Raw genomic sequence first — 21,587 nt, 5'->3', positions numbered from 1 at the left:
AAAGGGGGGAGGTGAGGCAGCTGTCTCCCTGCAGATGATGTGGAGTAGCTTCCTGAGTGGAGGTAGGAAACCCTTTTGTCTATTTGTGCTTAAGCTCCGTGTTAAGCCTCACTATTTTAAGCCTCTATTTCTCTGTCTGGGTGTCTGATTATGTGCGTGTTGTTTTTGGGGGGACAGTGGGGGGTCACATGAGTCTGAGGTCACGACCTGTTCTCAATCCTTACACAGATCGCGGTGTTTTCACTTCTATAATGAAGGCTTAACTTTTACTTTCACGTCTCAGAATTGTCGGGATTTCTCAGGCTGTTTTGGTTGAAGTTTTATCAGTGCCAATCAGATCAATAAATACATTTCTGCTGAACAGTTTTTGTTATTGATGAAGAGAAGATGTGGTCAGAGATCGGCGCTGGCGCTGCATCACACACAGGAAGATGTTTTTCAGGAGTTTAATCAGCTAAATTTGAAACATCAGAGAACTTGTGAAGGAATTCTGGAAGAAACTATTAGATTAGAACAAACGCTGTGATTGGTCTGCTGCCTGTGGGACTGCTTCCAGTCTGTTTAACTGACTGTCTGTCTGACATTCATCATGGATAGCATGATCTCAGTGATGAGTTACACACTTGTACTCATCACCAGAGGAAGTGTCTCCCTGTTAAGTACATATTCACACAGACATGATCAGTTTTTGTCAATACAATACAAAAAACAGCAAATTTTTTAAAGTTGATCAATACGTATAATTCAGTTTGGTGGTTTACGTCACGGACGCAGATGGTGGTGGATTGTCAACATCAACAGCCTCAAAAAACTGGTTGAAGGTTCCTTGAAGTGTTTTCTTATTCTTTTTCCTTAAGATTTAAATTATAAGGAGAGAAATCTAATAAACTAATAAACAAACTAATCTGAATTCAAAACAATCTTAGGATTAACGGTAGGATTGGAACTATTAGCACATTTTTTAAAATACATTTTATGTTTTAATTCTGATTAACTGATTTTAACAAACTGTTTTCTAGTGATTTTACAAATTTCAGTATTTATGGCGGACAGACATACAGTTGACTAAAATGACGTAAGCTCGATTTTTATTTTTCTATGTATTTTTTTTTTAGAAAACCAACGAATGACTTAAATGCAAATGATGTAAGCTGAGGTATACCTGTGTAATGAAATTTAAAAAAAACCATGTGCTTCAAGTTAATTGGCTGTTCCAAATTAGGTTTGAGTGTGTGCGTGTGTGTGTGTCTACATGTGGCTTCCCGGTGCACTGGCATCACGTCCGGAGTGTACCCTGCCTCAGTCGGCTGGGACTGGCTGAAGAAGCGGGTGCTGAAAGTGATTGAATAATGTTAACATTGCTTACACTCAGACTCTTTCCTCTTCAGTGACGTGCAACCAAATGTTGTGAGACAAGATTATGTAAGAACAGCTCAACTGCATCACGAGACATTCTGTTGGTTTTTGAACTTTGACTAGTGACATGAGAGGCTGGGCTCTGATGTTCTGATGTTCTGGTTCCAGGTCTGGACGTTCTGACAGGAACACCATTGTGTACCAGACTGGGACTTTATGGATGCTTTCTCTATTCTTACTCTCAAGGCTGCAGTCTAGAGCCTCTGTAGAGCAGTGGTCATGTGGTCATGTGTGTGTCGTCACCCAACACTGGAGGTCACGTCCACCCCAAGAGATGACAGAATGAATTAAGAATTTGATCAAATAATTTTATTTTCTCTTTGTTAACGTCTATGATTTTTGACTTCCTCTCCTGTCTGCTTTTATATTCCTTGCTGTGTGTGTGTGTGTGTGTGTGTTTGTGTGTGTGTGTGTGTGTGTGTGTGTTTGTGTGTTATTTTGGATGAAGGATGTGACCTACTTAGACACACTCACACAGGCTTGCTATGCTAATGTGTGTATTTATGTGCATTATGATAATGCAGTGTGATGTCTCATCCTGCCGTCAGCATAGCCAGTGTCTGTCGTTCTGCCTCTCTCCTCTCTGTGTGGATCCAGAGTGTTTCACATGAAGATGAAGGTAGGGCGACAGTCAAATCGAAACGCTAACGTCTTCATTTTGTGGCTGTGCCGACTTACACACCTTTCCACTGATGGGTTGGAGTTACATGGTGTGACACGAATCGACATCTGCTAGTTTAGACCTGCCTGATCATCACCTGCAGTCCTTTTGGAAAGTGTTCTCCAACCAGTTCAGTAGCAGCTTAAAAATAATCAGAGCAACACCTGTTAGTCTTTTTACTGCTTAGCGACAAGAAACCCGAATCTCTTTTTGACAAGTCGGCTCCAGCTTCACAAACGCAAATATTTCCTGATGTTTTCAGGCTTCTAAACGGTAAAAGAGTAGCACTGTCAGTGTTCTGGACTGTTTGTCAGAGAGAAAATACATAGAAATCAAAAGTAGTTGCAGGCCTTGATGAAATGATGGAATGATAAAGTATTATTCAGTATATGTTGGTTCATGGAAAACAATATGATGCAAAAGCTGCAGGATCAGCGGCTTTATTCTGAAAATAAAAGAGTTCAAATGATTGTTAAGTGATAAACTGAGAATTATTTCTAAATTACTTCATCTACAAATCTAATTTCAAAAAATAATACAGGTAGTTATGCTGCTCGGTGTGGATGGCTGCAGACAGCCGAGCGACAGTATTAGTAAATGGTGGCACATGTTTGACGTTTATACAGTAAGTCCTATCTTGAGGAGTAGAGTAGAGAGTAGAGTAGAACTTTATTGATCCCTTAAGGAGGTTCCGTCAGGGGAATAATCTTCTCCGTCACACTACACACAGCACAGTGAGTACACAAAACAAGGAAAAAGCACACAGAAAGCACCAACACATAGAGCGTACCAACACCAAATAGAAAGAATAATAAATAACCCATCAAGAATATACAAATAAAAAAATCATAAATAGAATGAGAATAAAAAGACATAAATAAACAGGCCTATTGTTTTTGGTGTATTAAATTAATTTTTGGTGTATTTGGTTTATTAATGTTTTGGTGTATTGTTGGTGTATTTTATTGGTGTATTAGTATTATTACCTGTAATAATAAAAATTGTAATAATAATTATAATGGAAATAATAGAAAAATGATGATAATAATAACTACAACAATAATAACAATAATAATAGTAATATTAGTAATAATAATATAATAATAATAATAATAACAATAATAATAATAACAATCATAATAATAATCAGAATTATTATTATAATTATAATCCAGACCTGCAGCTCAGATTAGGTTGTACCAGAAAGTGTTCTGATTCAGTCTGGTGTCAAATCAGATCGGGATCCACAAGAAAACCAAACTAATAATGACCCCAACATGATTCAGAACTGGAGGCAGGACGTTGAGGTCCATTATGAGGGTCAATCTGGGGCCACTGGTTTTAGATGTCGCGACGACACCGACCTGCCCTGATGGAGGTTTGTGCTTTTTTTGTGTCTAATTTTAATGTATATGAGTTAACTGTGAACCAGCTGCTTTTGGTGTGTGTGTGTGTGTGGGTGTGTGTGTGTGTGTGTGTGTGTGTGTGTGTGTGTGTGTGTGTGTGTGTGTGTGTGTGTGTGTGTGTCACACATGGTGCTCTGTGTAACAGGAGACAGTGTGAACCAACAACTGCTCTTTGATCCATCACACACACACACACACACACACACACACACACACACACACACACACACACACACACACACACACACACACACACACACACACACACACACACACACACACACACACACACACACACAAGAAACAGGGCAATGTAATCTTTAAGTAGTGTGTCTGCACTCTCTCCTTTCCTTGGGGATTGAGTTTCTTGTCTCTCTGGAGGAAATTGCAGAAGGGGGATTAAGACGTGAAACACACACACACACACACACACACACACACACACACACACACACACACACACACACACACACACACACACACACACACACACACACACACACGACTCTCAGGGTTTGGGGGTCCAGATAGTGATATTACATGCCAGTCTTATTCCAGTCACCTGATATACAGTCTCCCCCTCTCCCTCTTTTTTATCCTCTCTCTCTCTCTCTCTCTCTCTCTCTCTCTCTCTCTCTCTCTCTCTCTCTCTCTCTCTCGCTCTCTCTGTCTCTCTCGCTCTCTCTCTCTCTCTCTCACACACACACACACACACACACACACACACACACACACACACACACACACACACACACACACACACACACACACACACACACACACACACACACACACACATAGAGTAACAGTACGGACAACATGCAGCCAAACAGAATCAGTTCAGACACCAGTTGAAACACCTGGAGTAAAGCTGGAAGTCTGGGTCAACATAAACAACACAGGAAGGTAGGAACTTTAATTTGAGGAAATGTCCTCGTCTTCATTGCCAGTCGTCCTCCTCCACCTACAAATAGATATTAATGTGATAGGTGTGATTGTTTTCCCCATGGACATGTTAAGGACGTCTGTGTGATTTTCAGAAGATCAGTTCAAAGCACAGAGTTGTGACTGAACGTGTGAACGTGCTCCCTCTACACATGTGGATGAATACGTCCATCTGATCATCTAAATACACTTATTTAGCGTGACTTGCTTTGATTGTAGCTTCAGTATTTCTTGTGCTAATTCTGCTTTTTCCATCTAAATTGCATCTGATTGTTTACTACTAAAGGTGTGAAACAACAGGTGTGTAAAGAGCTGTCTCCACACACACAGCGGCTGATGGTTTTTATTGTTGTGATCTGTCAGTCTGATCCACACACATTCCATGTTTACATGATGGGTTTCTAGTGAAGCCACCCTTACAGGTACAGTGAGGTACAAGCGGCTCCACATACAAGTTATTTGAGATAAGAGCCGTCACTCTGTCCATATTTTGTTCAATGTGCGAGCAGAAGCTGAGATGTTACCTGTGCTTTGGGACGCTGCCACTAGGGGGCGGATGGATACAACATCAGTGAGACCAGAATTTGTTTTTTCCCACGTTTTTTGCGGATGGATACATCAGGATCTGCGTGTCTATTTAATAAAATTAAGTTTTCTTTATTATTATTTAGGGGGTTTAAGGCTTTTATACAAGGTTGGAACAGCTTAAAATTAAATTAAACAGCTTAAAAGTTATTTTAATTGGGGAAAGATTTGGAATGGATTAAACTCACATCTCGAGGTACTACTGCACCAAACTAGTAGGATATTTTTGTTCCCCAGCATGTATGGTGGGGTATACCGGTAACCATCAGTCCATCTGTCTGTCAGCAGGCAGATGGACTCATCAGCTGGAGTGGTATCTTTGGGTATTTTGTGACTTTTAATAACAGTATTTGTTGGACACACATGTCGGAGCTGTGCTCTCTGCTGTCTGGAAATGTAACTGAACAACTGAGTGTCGCACTAGGCCTCAACAGAGGGTATGGTTTGTTCCCTGTCTCCAGTATATCAATTCTTCCTTTACTACTCTTGTTATTTTACGTAGGTGAGTCTTACCTACTTAACCGTCTCCTAGGTAACCATCCCCTCCCTGAGCCTTTAGTGGTGTCTTAAATATTCAGGCCAGAACAAAGGAACCGAGTTGATCATCTTGATTAAGGGCCGCAGGATATCTGATGTCTGTCAGTCAGAATGCACGTCGATATCAGAGTACTGTGTGTGTGTGTGTGTGTGTGTGTGTGTGTGTGTGTGTGTGTGTGTGTGTGTGTGTGTGTGTGTGTGTGTGTGTGTGTGTTAGGAGGACATATGCTACTTTTAGGGTCAGATTTCAAACTGAAGGGCCGTTACATAGAGATGAGTTGTCCGATTAGGGACAGAAGCGTTGTTCAGTTTCCAGTCATGTTGGTTCCAGCTGGTTCTAAGTGTTCTTGGAACCACTGACAATACAGCTGTTATAAAATGATATGAAACTGCTGAACTGATTAATGTTAAGCTGTTTGGTAGAGATGGTCAGATCCGTTGGAGGAGGGTCAGTTTAATGATGATGGTACAGCAGGACGCTTTGTGAGATTTGACTCATGTTTTATCATGTGTGTCCAGAGCGAAAGTACTGATGTTCTGTGTGTGTGTGTGTGTGTGTGTGTGTGTGTGTGTGTGTGTGTGTGTGTGTATGTGTGTGTGTGTGTGTGTGTGTGTGTGTGTGTCTGTGTGTCTGTGTGTGCGTGTGTTTGTGTATGAGGTACCACAGATGACCCTGATTGTAGCCAGAACTATAAATCTTTCTGCTGCAGATGGAACTGACAAACAAGATTCTACACATTAGAATGGGTTCAGACTAAATCTATGGACAGACAGTGTAATCTTAGCAGCTGCCAGTGAGCACTACACTGGGATGGATCAAAGAACCTTTCATCATGCAGACGTTTTTACATCCCGCTTCAAAGCAGTGATGTATTGAGATTGTCAGTGTTTGTGTGTCCGTCCGTCCGTTCGTCCACCAAATATCTTCTCAACCGTTGCAGATAGAAAGATGAAACAAGAAGCACATGGCTCAGGCAGCAAAGGGGATGAAAATGAGATGATGATCTTGACCTTGAGAAAACTAGGTCAAGGTCAAATTTCAACCTTTGTACACTCAGAATAAGTATAAGAACCACATAAGGATAGAAAACAACAAGGGGGAAGGCCAGTGTGAGTAAGACCATAGATCAAAGCTAGTTTGATCTATGAAAGTAAGTCAGGGTAAAGTTTTGGATTCAGGGGTGTCGCGGGATGTTGCAGTCTGTGACTGTATTGGTTCTAGTTTTTGTCCGTTTTGCTAGCTTGAGAGTTTCAGTGGTACTGTATACCAGCTGGGTCGACTACCAGAGGGTAGTCACATGACCGAGGCAAGCATCTCGACAAGCGTCAGAAGTGACTCACAGAATAATGTCAGTTATGTAGTGTTTCTGTGCGGCCCGGTACCAATCGACCCACGGAGCCGGGGTGTTGGGGACCACTGATCTACAGTAATGCTCAGAGAGAGCTGCTGGACACACGCTTGATGCTCCTGTTATAGACCCCACCCCTGCTGCTGGCAGAGCGGTGTCATGTTATCTACAGTCACGCTGTTTTAAATAAGCAAAATCGTTGTAGTGAAAGGTCCTCTTTGAAGCACCATCGTCATCTCAGTTCTGTCTGATAAAGAGTTCCAGGTATTTAAAGTGCTGTGAGGTCTTTAGCACCTTTGAGTCGTTAATCCATCAAGCACTATTGAGTGTCGTTGGGGTCATAAAGACTTCTATTACCTCTGATTTGCTGACTGCAGAAGGAATATATGATTTGGATTATAATTTATTTATCTATATATTTATTTCGAGGTGCCAGATCTTCTGCTCAATATCCAACCATGTGAAATAAAATAGGGGTTCATTACTGTGTTGTTGGCTGGTTTCCATACAGGTTTACTGACTGTTTCCATGTCAAAGCAGAAGCAGATGTCGTTCAGTATTTATAGTGCCTTCTTAGAACAGCAACTTACTGTAAGAGCAGAAGGGTTACTGTGTGTGTGTATGTGTGTGTGTGTGTGTTGAAATCAGATACTGGGGGACAGAATGACAGAATTAAGACTCTGTCACCACTCTATAATTCACAGTCGCGCATTAAGAGACTTCTCTTGTTCATACTAATCATGCAGGAACCATGTCACACTAAAGACTTAGCGTAGCAGTTTGAAGTTGAGTTACTGAAAAAAAAAAGACCAGCATGCAGATCAATCAATCAATCAAGTTTTATTTATATAGTGCTTAATCATGTCAACAGACATTTCAAAGTGCTTAAACAGACAGAAAAACTCAACTGAACCCTACAGAGCAAGCATAAGTGACAATGGTGGGGAAAAACTCCCTCATTGAGGAAGAAACTCCGGGCAGGACCCAGACTCTTTTGGGTGGCCATCCGCCTGATGTGTGTCGATCGATGGTGAGTGATGTGTGGATCATGTGGTGTTGATGGTCACTTGAGAAAGTTCATTCAGTGGTGAGACAAGGTTTGTCTAGGAGGGTCCAATAGTCCATGTTCTGGGGGGTCAATGTTAGGGTTTCAGTAGTCCTTAAACAACAGTCCCATTTTCCCAGAATTCAGCACTCGACATAGAGAGGACAAAAAGCATCACAGCTGGACAACAGGTTAAAACCATATTGACGGTGAATGGTGTAAGGATGCAGGTTCATTGAGGGTATGTTTGATTCGCTCTTCAGTCCACAGTGCAGACACAAATTGAGGTACGAGGCACCAAGGGGTTGGAGAACCCTAATTATTCCGAGGTGTAATCTGGATTAAACCAGTCTGAGTCCACTCGCAGTCACACACCTGTATGTTAAAGGTAACTGAGAATTTATCCTGGTCTTTTTTTGCCTAGCGACCCTCTGCTGGAGTTTGGATTCAGTTCAATAGCTTCACAGGTCGTCCTCTGGTGATGAGAGGCTGTTGGTAAACTGAATTGTTCAGAAGTCTTATTTATGAAATTTTAATCTATAATCGCCATTTGAGGTCATTTAAATGCCATTACTACTCTAAATACAAAGGTATAGTGCGTCCTCACGCATTCGCGCATGAACACTCGCAGCTTCACCTCAGCACAGAATTTTGATAGGTAGTCACGTGATACCGTACGCGCATTTTATTGGCTGATAGCAACTGGAAGTGCAACACAGTCTGTGAGTCTCGGATATGCAATGCACTACCGTGAGACACAAAAAAGTTCTTTAAACAGTCTATCAGAGTGTGGGTAATACAGATAAAAAGATGGTTTAATATCAGTATGGGGAGGGTTCATAAACGTTTAAATTATCGTAAATGATAAGATAAATAGTTTGTTGCTATATCGTTCAACAGTGACTCAGCGGTAGAGCAGACGTCTTGAAGACCAGCCATCGCCCAGCCATCGGCGGTTGGATGGCTGGGCGATGGCTGATGCACTTCCTTGCATTAAAGAAAAGTGTTTCGTTAATACACAGAAGTGCGCTGCGTTCTGTGAGTCTGGGATCGCAGCGCACTTCCGGATGCTGTCAGCCAATAGAATGCGTGTCCAGTATCACGTGACTACCTTTTAAAAATCCGAAATGTAGTGAAGCTGTGCATTTTGAAGTGCGAACAAGCAAGGGATTACTGTAGTTCAAATGTCTACCGTTAGGTGCCACGATTGCTTTGGTTTCAGATTAGTTTACGGTAAACTTCCGCTCCTTATTATTTAATCCTTCAGGAGAAGAAGAAAACACTCCAAGGGACTCTTGACCATTTTATTAAGCACATCCAACAACAGCAGCCAGAGTCAATGTTGATGTTGATGATCCGCTGTACGGTACTGTAGCATGTAGCATGTAGCATGTAGCATGTGCCTTACCTTTTGAGCGAAGGAAGAGTAAGAGGGAGTTATTGTCGGTGAGAAGCACAGTTATCATCGGATAGACGGTTGAGACCACCACTGTCTTCACCAGCTTTATGCTTTTTGCCAATAGCACTGGAACTAGCTAGTGACAATCGGAAAGGGAAACTACAGTAGGCGGATATAGCGGCCCAATGTTTGTAAGCTGGATGTTCATATCTTAAGACTACGTGTTTATCCTCAACATGCCATAATTTCTTATAATATAATCTTTAAAGGAAACGATACGATAATCTATATTGACTAGTAAATAATCTCCCAGCCAATTGCGTCTGATGCAGACAGTGATCCGGCTGCGTGTCTCATTACACACTGTTGTGTCACGCTGGTCGGGACAAAGTAATGAGCCGTAGTGATAAATGCAGACACTGACTCATGGCTCAGTTAGATGAGGATAAAGTCAGAGAGGGGTTTGGCACTAAGCTAATCCACTGCTAGCCTAATGTCATTCACATACAGATGACCCTATCTGGGGTCCCAATTATAAAACCTTAACATGTGATCCATGCTGATAGGCTAGATGAGCAAAAAATAATCATTTATAAGACTATTTGTAGTCACACTGCATGTCATGTTTTCACAGTTGACCGGCTATTAATTAATGGCATATAAAGAAAACAAAATAGAACGATATGACCAGCAAAAAAACTGGTATTTAACAGTTTGCTTTTTCTCACTGCTCTTCTACCCTGTGCAAAGAAACTTTCCAAAGACATTTGTTTTTTTGTTGGTTTTTCTAGCTTAGGAGTGTCAATTTATTGGTAATGTATTCTGTTACTGGTCGAAGCGGCCTCTTTAAGAAAGTGGTCATGTGATCAAGGCAAACTTCTTGATAGGCCTCAAGAGTGACTGGAAGACAGATGTGAAGGAGAGAATCCAGTAATTTTCCAAAACAAAACATTGCTTAGAATCAAATAATAAATAAAATGGAAATAATGATGACAAGATGGCCAGAATTTGAGCTATGATCATAATTAATTCATAATTCACCAAAACCCTTGTACACATTGTACACAGTAGTCAGACTTTACATACACGTCTGAAACCTGTTCGGATCACACCCTTTGCTTTGGAGATGGAGCAGTATGCAAAAATTAGAAATATGACCCTCTATCTGGTCTGGTATGGGTCTGTGTACCATCTAAAATAAAACCTATCGATCCTGACAAAACTTATCCTTTTCATCATCTTCTTGCTCCTCTTCCTCTTCTTCCTCCTCCTCCTCCTCCTTTTTTCAGGGCTGATTCTGGGGCTCCTAATACTTCAACCCACACTCTGGTTTGAAAGAATTCACTGCAAGACTTCAACAAACTGAAAAGAAAAACTCATTTATCAGATCTGCTCTCTGTGTTTAGCATGCATTTACACATGTAACATCATGAGTAACAAATCAAGTGGAAACAGACTCAAATCTGGATTCTGACTTAAGAAACATCACTACTTTCTCTCCCCCAAACCCCTCAATGAACAACTAAAGTAGTAGCGTGACAGATCCTATAAGAAAAAGCAGGCATGTCGTTGCACAGCTTTTGCATCCAGAGTGACGTTTTGCACTTGTATTCAACAACAACATACAATCAACAAAGTAACAGTAAGAACACTAATGTGCAATAGTTTTTTTTCTTCTATAACCTGCAGCACAAGACTGCTGGTAGATGTTGCGGTGTTCTGTTGCTTCAGATAAATTTACTATTCATTTATTGTATATATAATTAAATATTTATTATTATTATTATTGTTATTATTGTTTATGTGCCATGATAAACTTGTTTGGAACAAAACTGATAATAAAATCAGTCGTTCATGAAACAAGACAATGATAGCAGAGTGATGTCATCGGTAGAATTGTCATATTTGGAGAATGTGGTTCAGGAAGTTGAGCAGGTTGCACCCCAGTCAGAAGGTTAGGGATATAAGATACATTAGGAGACATGACAGAGGATATACACTATACAGTATGTCAAAGGTTGGAATGAAAAGTATGAAAGCACTTTGAATGGGTGGCAGTAGACATATGTGCTCAATAAATGCTGCTGTTTAGTCAATGCAGTTCATTAAAACATTATTTGAAAAATTGTGATTTGGGTACTTCTAGTCCATACTGGGTACAGATGTTCCTGTACGCTATCACAGCTACTTGGTTTTGCCTCTCAATGTGCACTGATCCAGCTAGCTTATTACACCCTGCTACCCAGTGACTTGCGGTGAGGTTCATGGCTGGTGAGGCACCGGTGTTATCATGATCACGTGATCAGATTAAAAAAATATGAACCTACAGTGTAGCTTATTCACTGATTAATTAGCAACAGTGAGTGGGTTATGTTAAAGTCTCATAGCAAAATTATTTATACGTACAAACTGTAACACACAAATAAGCATATTTGATTAAAAAAACGTAATGTTGTTACATGCCTGTTAATATGTCAGGTTACTTGTAAATGAAGTCCATGCGCCGCTCCTTCTGAACAAACGCGTCAATAACTTGTTTGTAGAAACTGTCCGTATCGTCCTTCAGTTTGTAATATGTAATCCTCCATTTGAATAGGCGAGCGGAAAAAAAATAACTGCTGCACTTGACTTAATGTAGATCATAGCCTGCATTCACTTACTCTTCGGCTGAGGAGTCCCAAGACGAATCCCTGGGATCACCAGCGCCCCCTATCCATGAGGCCGTGTATTTTTGGGCCTCACCTAGTGCCTTTTCACAGCAGTTTCAGGACCGCTCAACTCAAGAAAGACGTTACACACATGCAGCTGTTGACAAAAAAAACACTGCATTATATACATTAGCTAAATTACGGGAATTTATTTCATAGAGCAAACGTGTTTGAACGTTTTAATAGCGACATATAGAGAGATAGCATTACGGTCTCTTCGAAATAGACTCTTTGTGATGACCTGGCTGAAGAGGTTCAGGCCTATGGAGAAGAGCAATGTCCTTGGTATATTCTACACTTTATGTTGACTTGAGAAATTGGCTTTGAGCTGGTCTTTAGGGTTGTCTTCCACATTCCCATAAAATTCAGAATGAAGGTCCTTCCTTTTGATCTTAAACAGGTCCAGACATTCCAGTATCCATGCATGTGGCCCTGAACTGTAGGCTTTCTGGTTGTCAATCCAGACTGTACTCAGGTTGGTCTGTCTGTTCTTGCAGTCTTGGGCAACTGATCTGTCAACCAGTAACTGCTGCTTGTCTCCTCTAGTGTTACGACCAATTCCTTTCTGAACGCTGCTCATGTATTGAGCCCCATGTTTACTCATCTTAGCTACAATGATACCTGGCAGGGCTTTCAATGTTGTGCAGAGACAGATTATTGTCTTCAGATCTTCTGAAGGTGCTTTGCAACTCAACTCACAAGGTTTCTAGTTTTTTCACGTGGCATTGAGTCTGTTTGTATCTGATGCTGGCTTGGTACCAATCTCTGATTTTGGGGGTGATGATGACATCTCCTCCTTGACCATAGCAGTGTTGCTGTATCTCGTCAATCTCTAGTTGTTTTAGTAGTTTTGCTTACAGATGTTGATTGTGGGTTTCGAGCTATCCATTGCTCCCACTTCTTCTTCTTCTTTTCCTTTTGGCTTTTCCCTTCAGGGGTCGCCACAGCGAATAAGTGTCCTCCATCTAACCCTGCATTCTGCATCCTCTTCTCTCACACCAACTACCTTCATGTCCTCTTTCACTACATCCATAAACCTCCTCTTTGGTCTTCCTCTAGGCCTCCTGCCTGGCAGTTCAAAACTCAGCATTCTTCTACCAATATATTCACCATCTCTCCTCTGGACATGTCCAAACCATCTCAGTCTGGCCTCTCTGACTTTATCTCCTGAACCTCTAACATGTGCTGTCCCTCTGATGTACTCATTCCTGATCCTATCCTTCCTGGTCACTCCCAGAGAGAACCTCAGCATCTTCATCTCTGCTACCTCCAGCTCTGTCTCCTGTCTTTTCTTCAGTCACACTGTCTCTAGACCAAACAACATCGCTGGTCTCACCACAGTTTTGTACACCTTTCCTTTCCTTTTAGCTGAAACTCTTCTATCACACATCACACCTGACACTTTCCTCCACCCGTTCCATCCTGCCTGGACACGCTTCTTCACCTCTTTTCCACACTCTCCATTGCTCTGGACTGTTGACCCTAAGTACTTCAAATCCTCCACCTTCTTGATCTCTTCTCCCTGTAACCTCACTCTTCCACTTGGGTCCCTCTCATTCACACACATGTACTCTGTCTTACTGCGGCTAACCTTCATTCCTCTCCTTTCCAGGACAAACCTCCACCTCTCTAGCTTCTCCTCCACCTGTTCCCTGCTCTCACTGCAGATCACAACGTCATCTGCAAACATCATAGTCCATGGAGATTCCTGTCTAACCTCGTCTGTCAGCCTGTCCATCACCATAGCAACAAGAAGGGGCTCAGAGCTGATCCCTGATGCAGTCCCACCTCCACCTTGAACTCCTCTGTCACACCTACACACACCTCACCACTGTCTTACAGTCCTCATACATGTCCTGCACCGCTCTAACATACTTCTCTGCCACTCCAGACTTCCTCATACAATACCACAGTTCCTCTCTGGGCACCCTGTCATCAGCTTTCTCCAGATCTACAAAAACACAATGCAACTCCCTCTGGCCTTCTCTGTACTTCTCTATCAACATCCTCAAAGCAAATACTGCATCTGTAGTACTCTTTTTTGGCATGAAACCATACTGCTGCTCACAAATGTTCACTTCTGCTCTTAGTCTAGCTTCCACTACTCTTTCCCATAACTTCATTGTATGGCTCATCAGCTTTATTCCTCTGTAGTTGCCACAACTCTGCACATCTCCCTTGTTCTTAAAAATGGGCACCAGCACACTTCTCCTCCATTCCTCAGGCATCTTCTCACTATCTAAGATCCTGTTGAACAACCCAGTCAGAAACTCTACCGCCACCTCTCCTAGACACTTCCAAACCTCTACAGGTATATCATCAGGACCGACAGCCTTTCCACTCTTCATCCTCTTCAGTGCCCTCCTCACTTCATCCTGACTAATCTTTGCTACTTCCTGGTCCACAACAGTCACCTCTTCTAGTCTTTGTTCTCTCTCATTTTCCACGTTCATCAACTCTTCAAAGTACTCTTTCCATCTTCCCATCACACTACTGGCACCTGTCAATAGACTTCCATCCCTATCCTTAATCACCCTAACCTTCTGCACGTCCTTCCCATCTCTGTCTCTCTGTCTTGCCAACTGGTATAGATCAGTCTCTCCCTCCTTACTGTCCAACCTAGCATACAAGTCATCATAAGCTTCTTGTTTGGCCTTTGCTACCTCTACCTTCACCTTACGCTGCATCTCCCTGTACTCCTGTCTACTCTCCTCAGTTCTCTCAGTGTCCCACTTCTTCTTAGCTAACCTCTTTCTCTGTATACACTCCTGTACCTCCTCATTCCACCACCAAGTCTCCTTATCTACTTTCCTTCCAGATGACACACCAAGTACTCTCCTACCTGTCTCCCTGATCACATTAGCTGTAGTTGTCCAGTCATCTGGAAGCACCTCCTGACCACCCAGAGCCTGTCTTAACTCCTTCCTAAAAGTCACGCAACACTCTTCCCTTTTCAGCTTCCACCATTTTTTCCTCCGCTCTGTCTTTGTACTCTTCGTCTTCCTCACCACCAGAGTCATCCTACACACCACCATCCTATGCTGTTTGGCAACACTATCGCCTACCACTACTTTACAGACACTGATCTCCTTCAGGTTACACCGTCTACACAAGATGTAGTCTACCTGTGTGCTCCTACCTCCACTCTTATAGGTCACCCTATGTTCCTGCCTCTTCTGGAAGAAAGTATTCACTACAGCCATTTCCATTTCTTTTTGCAAAGTCAACTACCATCTGTCCTTCTGCGTTCCTCTCCTGGATACCAAACCTGCCCATCATCTCCTCATCACCTCTGTTTCCTGCTCCAACATGTCCATTGAAGTATGCACCAATGACAACTCTCTCACTCCTAGGCATGCTCTGCATCACTTCATCAAAGTTCAACCAGAATATCTCCTTCTCCTCCAGCTCACATCCTACCTGTGGAGCATACCCACTAACGACACTGAACATCACACCTTCTATTTCTATCTTCAGACTCATCACTCTATCTGACACTCTTTTTACCTCCAGGACATTCCTAACAAACTCCTCCTTCAAGATAACTCCTACTCCATTTCTCTTCCCATCTACACCATGATAGAACAACTTGAACCCTGCTCCCAAACGTCTAGCCTTGCTACCTTTCCACCTGGTCTCCTGGACACACAGTATGTCTACCTTCCTCCTCTGCATCATGTCAACCAACTCTCTACCATTTCCTGTCATAGTTCCAACATTCAATGTCCCTACTCTCAGTCCTATACTCTTGGCGTTCCTCTTCTCTCTCGTCTTACGGGCACACTTTCCTCCTCTCCTTCTTCGACTAACAGTATTCCAATTTCCACTGGCACCCTGTAGGTCAACAACGCCGATGGTGGTCGTTTTTAACCCGGGCCTCGACCGATCCGGTATGGAAGTCATTGGTTTGATTCGCATGTTTGATTTGCCATTTCTGACATAACCCTCTGTATTTATCTGGGCTTGGGACTAGCATTGCTCCCACATACTCCTATATATCCCCTCTCTCTGGGATTGCTTGTATATTAGCAATCCTGTTCCAGTAGCAAAGTCCTGTTCCAGTAGCCCATTTCCAATCAAATTGTTCCCTAACATCTGAAGTGGACCTTGTTGACCTGGGAAATGTCTGACACACGGTATGACTCTATTATTATTATTATTTACACTCATGTTCTGAGTTAGTCATATCAATAAGAATCTTGCCTAAGGACCCTCACTGGAGGTAGATGTTGCTCTGACCGGGATTTGAAGCCCCACCCACTTTGTACAAATCAGTGCCACACAGAAATTCACACACAAACACACACACACACACACACACACACACACACACACACACACACACACACACACACACACACACACACACACACACACACACACACACACACAAATGAGAATATGAGAGTGAGACAACAACCAGAAGTACATCAATAATTTCAGTCTTTCAATTCTCTGTCTTTCTGTTTCCTTTCTGCTTCCAGGAAGTGGGTGTAATGCAGTGGATGGGGCATTAGCGGGGTTCATAGGTGCCAGTGGCCCCTCGGTGATGATAAAACCCTTCCTGCCATTTTCTGTGGAGACGACATCACCAGTCAGTCTTTTCCCTAACTTCAGCACGGTATGACTGTGTGAGTGACAGTAACAGTGACAGGGTGTTAGCGCTGCTGGCATAAAGAGACCTGTCACTATCTCGCTGTCACTCTGACATCACTGTTCAAGCAATTCTGAGGGGACTGGTGAAATGTGACCTTTGTGCGTCTCCTGCAGATGGACCCAGTGCAGAAAGCCGTCATCAACCACACCTTTGGTGTTACCCTGGTTCCCAAAAAGAAACAAGTCATCTCATGTAACGTCTGCCAGCTGAGGTTCAACTCTGATGTGAGTGTCCGCGTTTGTGTTTTCAGCTGTTTTTCTTTCCATACTCAAACCATTCTGTGTCCCCAGTTGTTAGAAAAGTGGGTAACCTTATCCAGGGCGAAGCTCTCCCAATTGCCAATATTGACATAATTAGAAAATAGTTTTATTCAAATTTAAACTGAGTGACTTTGAAAGCGGAAAAACTTAAACAACAACCTCTATTTGTATTTTAACTCATTGGCTGCCAGTGCTTTTTAGCAATCCATCTCCTTCTGTTGGAATTTGTCCTACGCTCTGGGCGGTGTTGTCTTTTTCTTCTTGACTGACCGCAAGAGACTTTGCTCAGGGGGGCACCGTGTTCACTCGGGTGTGAGCGCTGACATGTGCAAACGCTGTTAAATAATAAGCTGTCACAACTTCTCCGTCTTCCTCTGATTCGCCATCCTCTCCACCACAACTGGATCAGTTGTCATTACACTAAATTCCATGATTTGAAGCCTGATTTTTTTGCCCTCCAGCACACTCTGTTGAAAAACGTAACTGACCTTTATAGCATCATTTACGCTCCTTCAAAACTGTAATTTTTTGTCTTTCTGTCTCTGGTCCAGTCTCAGGCAGAAGCTCATTACAGAGGAGGTCGACATGCCAAGAAGCTCAAGTCTCAGGAGAACAAGGCCAAGCTGTCAGTCACTGGAGACTCCAGTGTGTGCAGCACAAGTTCTTCTGACTCCGCCCTTCCTGTCGCATCCAACAGCGCCAATCAGCATTGTGGTTGGTATCCACCAATAACAATCTGATCATTGTGACAGATGATGTTGATGGTGTGTTTGTGTTTTTAATTTCTTTCATTCCCTTTCCCCTTGTTTCTTCTTCCTCTTACACGTCCCTCCAGAACTTTTATCTAGCCTCATGGATTCCTCACCTCTCCTGAAAAACTTCCACCACCCGTCCTCGTCCCCCTCCTCCTCGTCCATCAGAGCAGGAAGTGAACTTCCACCCTCCAGTCCTCCCTCTGCTCTCCCCGCCCCTGGCCTCTCCTCTTCCTCCACATCATCTTCCAAAGCCTCTCCTCCAGCTCTTGTCACTTCCTCGTCTCCTGCTCCTCCTCCTCCTCTTGCTTCTACCCAGGCCCCCTCCCTGGATGCTCCTCTCTCAGTAGAGTCAGAAGAGGAGAAGGCAAAAAAACTTCTGTACTGCTCTCTGTGTAAAGTTGCCGTCAACTCTCTGTCTCAGCTGGAGGCTCATAATGCAGGTGAGTCATTTTATATCAGTCAAAGAAACTGTGATACGACTCCACAGAGTAGGAGTTTCATTTTAATTTGAACCCAAGTCCTTGTTACTATGAGGGTACAGCCCTACCTTCTGTGCACCCGGTAAAGACATGATCTACCTAACAGTGTTCTCGTTTGCGTGCGTCCTTGCGTCTTTGATGCACATTATTTGACAGGGATGCTCAATGGTCAGACAGCGTACATCCCTGGGACGCAAGCTTTAAATGCACTTCCATTCGATAAAAATATTCACAATTTTCCCATTTCTTCACTAAAATTTTGCACACGGAAATTGCCATTATGTTTGGATCTCGTCACGAGACTCACCTGCGTGATTCTTCCTTGTTAAAATCGACCAAACGGCGACACGACGTCTGCTGGTTTTAACGCTGCAGTGAGAGAGGAGTTAGTTCGACCCTCCAGAGCAACAAGAAGAGTCCTGTTGGGTTTGTCTGTCTGTTAAAGCACTTTAAAATGTCTGCTGATGTGATTAAGCGCTATACAAATAAAGGCTGATTGATTGATTGATTATCACCATGCCTCGAAAGAAGATACAAAAGTTGGAGGAAAACCAAGTGACGATGAGTGCTTTCTTGCGTAAAAAACAATCAAAAGTTAATTAAGAAAAAGAAAGATATTACTACAGATATTACTACAGATGTTACTACAGATATTACTACAGATGTTACTACAGATATTACTACAGATGTTACTACAGATATTACTACAGATATTACTACAGATATTACTACAGATATTACTACAGCTGTTACTGTGAAATTTTTCTTTATTTCTAAAACAATTTTTTAAAATGATTACCAGCCTTTAACATTTGATAAAACTAATATATAGTTTTACTATGTTTTTTTCTTTTTACCTAAACAGTTATGTTTGTTTTTTATATTGTACTATTGACATAACTCAATCCTTGCGTACGCTTCTACCGTGTATTCTGTTATTACTTTTGGGATGCATAAACGTCATGTTGGGATGCACAAATTTTTGTTGAAGCGCATCCCAGGGATGCACTACTTTCTGAAGGTAAGACGAACTCTGACCTAATGTGTGTCTGTATAGTTTTGGCGAAGGATTTTTGTCTGTTGTTGGACTTTAGACTACTAGTGTTTCCCTTCTTCTTCTTCAGGTTCGAAGCACAAGACAATGCTGGAGGCTCGGAGCGGCGCCGGACCGATAAAGGCCTACCCTCGACCTGGAGCCAAGCTGAAGAACGGCAGCACCTGTGGACTGAAGGGCTCCGGCCTGCAAAATAAAACCTTCCACTGCCAGATCTGTGACGTCCACGTCAACTCTGAGATTCAGCTCAAGCAGGTGGAAACGCAGCAGGCACAAACCGGAGAACGATGTACCTTTAACATCGTTTTTATGATGGGCTTGTAAAACTCTGATCCGTGCTAAAGGAGTTTGCCTGTTTCTTATGCTTGTTTTTTTCTTACAGCACATCTCAAGCAGGAGGCACAAGGACAGGGTGGCAGGAAAACCCAACAAACCCAAATACAGTCCGTACAACAAGCAGCAGCGCAGCTCGCTCCCTGTAAGCATCTCATATCAGACTTACTGTAGTCACAGTTGTTAGTCAGTACAACAGATAAACACGTATACAGCTAGACCTCGGCTTATCATGTTACTGTCAAATAAATCAGAATTAAAACATTTAAAATCATGTTAATAGTGTGTAGAAACCCCAGTGACCCGTAATGCCAAAGAAGCGGCTGAAGAGAAGGGGACTGTACTACGTATAATAGAAATGAATTTTAGTTGTTTGTAATCTTTAAATAGATTTGTATTAACCACATATTATTAAAAATGCATTGATAAATGAAGTACAGTACTGTACAGAACTGGTAATACTGATTTTCAGCTAATTCGACTTATGTCACTTTTTTTGACTTACGTCACGTCTCCTGGAACCAATTCACGACCTAAGCCGAGGTTTACCTGTATAATAAAACATTAACACAATAAAACATGTTTCTACATCAATGAATCTATTAATTCATCTCCCTTCTCCTTGTTTGCTCATGTTCTTTTTTCCTCTTTTCATTCCATTATATTCTCTATTTCCCTTCTATGTCTCCTGTCCTCTTATGTCTTCTCCTAATTTATCACCTCCTTTTTCCTTCCTTTTCCTCCACAGAAGGAGTCGGTGAAGCCTTCCATCTCTCCCTCCTTCCTCTCTGCTCCCTTTGCTCCTCCACCCTCCTCCCTGGCTGCCACCATCTCACACCCTCCGTTGCCTCTGTCCTCCTCCTCCATCCTCACGACCACCTCCTCACACCTCTCTCCTGCCATTTCTCTCCATCCCCGCCCTGCAGCCTCCTCGACCCTCTTCACAGCCTCCTTCCTTCGTCCGGCTCCTGGACCAATCAGAACCAGCCAAGGGTCCATTCTCTTCGCGCCCTACTAAATGCGGCGTTGGCTGTGGGGGTCAAATGGGTTGAACTCTGATGGAGCTCTAGAAACAGAATGCTGGGATTCAAACCTGTGATGTTCTCACCTGACGGAGGACTCAAGCAGAGAAACAGGAGGATGGCTTCCTTCTTCTGTCTGGGACAGACATCTTCTTCTGTAAACTCACAACTCTTCTAACAGTAAACTTTACAGGTTTTATCCGAACCAGAAACAGACTTGTTGCAAGTCCTGAAAACCCAGGAATAATTTCAATGCAGGTTTGGATTATTGTGGAAAAAATTGCCCCAGAAAATGCAAATGATGCAGAAAAAAATCAAGCAGCAGTTTTTTTTGTGTGTTAAATTATTATTTTGATGCTTTTTTAAAACATTCAATTCATCTCTAAAAAGAAGAATTTAAATGTTCAACTAATGTGTGAAAACAAAGAAGTTTTGAATTTATTCCTTTTACCAGTTTAGTAAATAGAACCTCAAAGAACCTCATTATTTATGATACATGGCTTTTCATGGCAGCTAATGAAATGTTAGAAAACTTCAGTGAACACTGCTGGACTATTGGACGGCTGGTCCTGATGCTGCAGGTGTTGTGTTGAATGTCTCCCATCAAGACGTCCTCCTCAGACGTCCCTACGCTCATGTTTGACCTGATCCTACAGCAAACAAACCAGGAAATGGAGAATATTTATAATATAAAATAAATATATTATATAAATATAAAATATAATATAAATATAAAAGTGATACCATTCTATTCATTTATTAGCAACAAATGTAAGGAAACACACACAACTGAACAACTTCTTACTAAATATATCATTTAAAATGGTTTCAAAGGCATCATCTCATTTTTTGAAAAGAACAAAAAATTAGTTTCTGAATTCTTGATAATAATCATAAAACAAATAGATGATGTAGTTTTTTGAAACTGTTACAAAAATAAAGCCATAACAGAGTCAGAGAGGTTCATTCAGAAGTA

The 21,587-nt window shown here is 42.1% G+C and overlaps 1 protein-coding gene across 3 annotated transcripts in view; it reads left to right on the top strand.

Annotated features, from left to right (window-relative positions):
- The window catches only part of znf385b (zinc finger protein 385B), a 54,437-nt gene extending 33,178 nt beyond the window's left edge, over positions 1-21,259 (top strand). The window contains exons 5-11 of one of the 3 annotated variants that reach the window (XM_068329211.1): positions 16,536-16,672; positions 16,822-16,932; positions 17,520-17,682; positions 17,804-18,163; positions 19,327-19,511; positions 19,639-19,734; positions 20,341-21,259. In XM_068329211.1, the coding sequence (XP_068185312.1) occupies positions 16,536-16,672; positions 16,822-16,932; positions 17,520-17,682; positions 17,804-18,163; positions 19,327-19,511; positions 19,639-19,734; positions 20,341-20,607 (1,319 nt within the window). In that variant the 3' untranslated portion in view covers positions 20,608-21,259. Of the gene's footprint in view, positions 1-16,535; positions 16,673-16,821; positions 16,933-17,519; positions 17,683-17,803; positions 18,164-19,326; positions 19,512-19,638; positions 19,735-20,337 lie in introns of all 3 variants that reach the window. The other 2 variants (XM_068329212.1, XM_068329210.1) reach the window with 2 other exon arrangements.
- Positions 21,260-21,587: the final 328 nt, after the last annotated feature.

Source organism: Antennarius striatus, chromosome 12 (assembly GCF_040054535.1).
Source record: "Antennarius striatus isolate MH-2024 chromosome 12, ASM4005453v1, whole genome shotgun sequence".
NCBI classification, from domain to species: Eukaryota; Metazoa; Chordata; class Actinopteri; order Lophiiformes; family Antennariidae; genus Antennarius; species Antennarius striatus.
The sequence above is the reverse complement of the archived record's forward strand: the minus strand, read 5'-3'. Positions and strand labels throughout refer to the sequence as shown.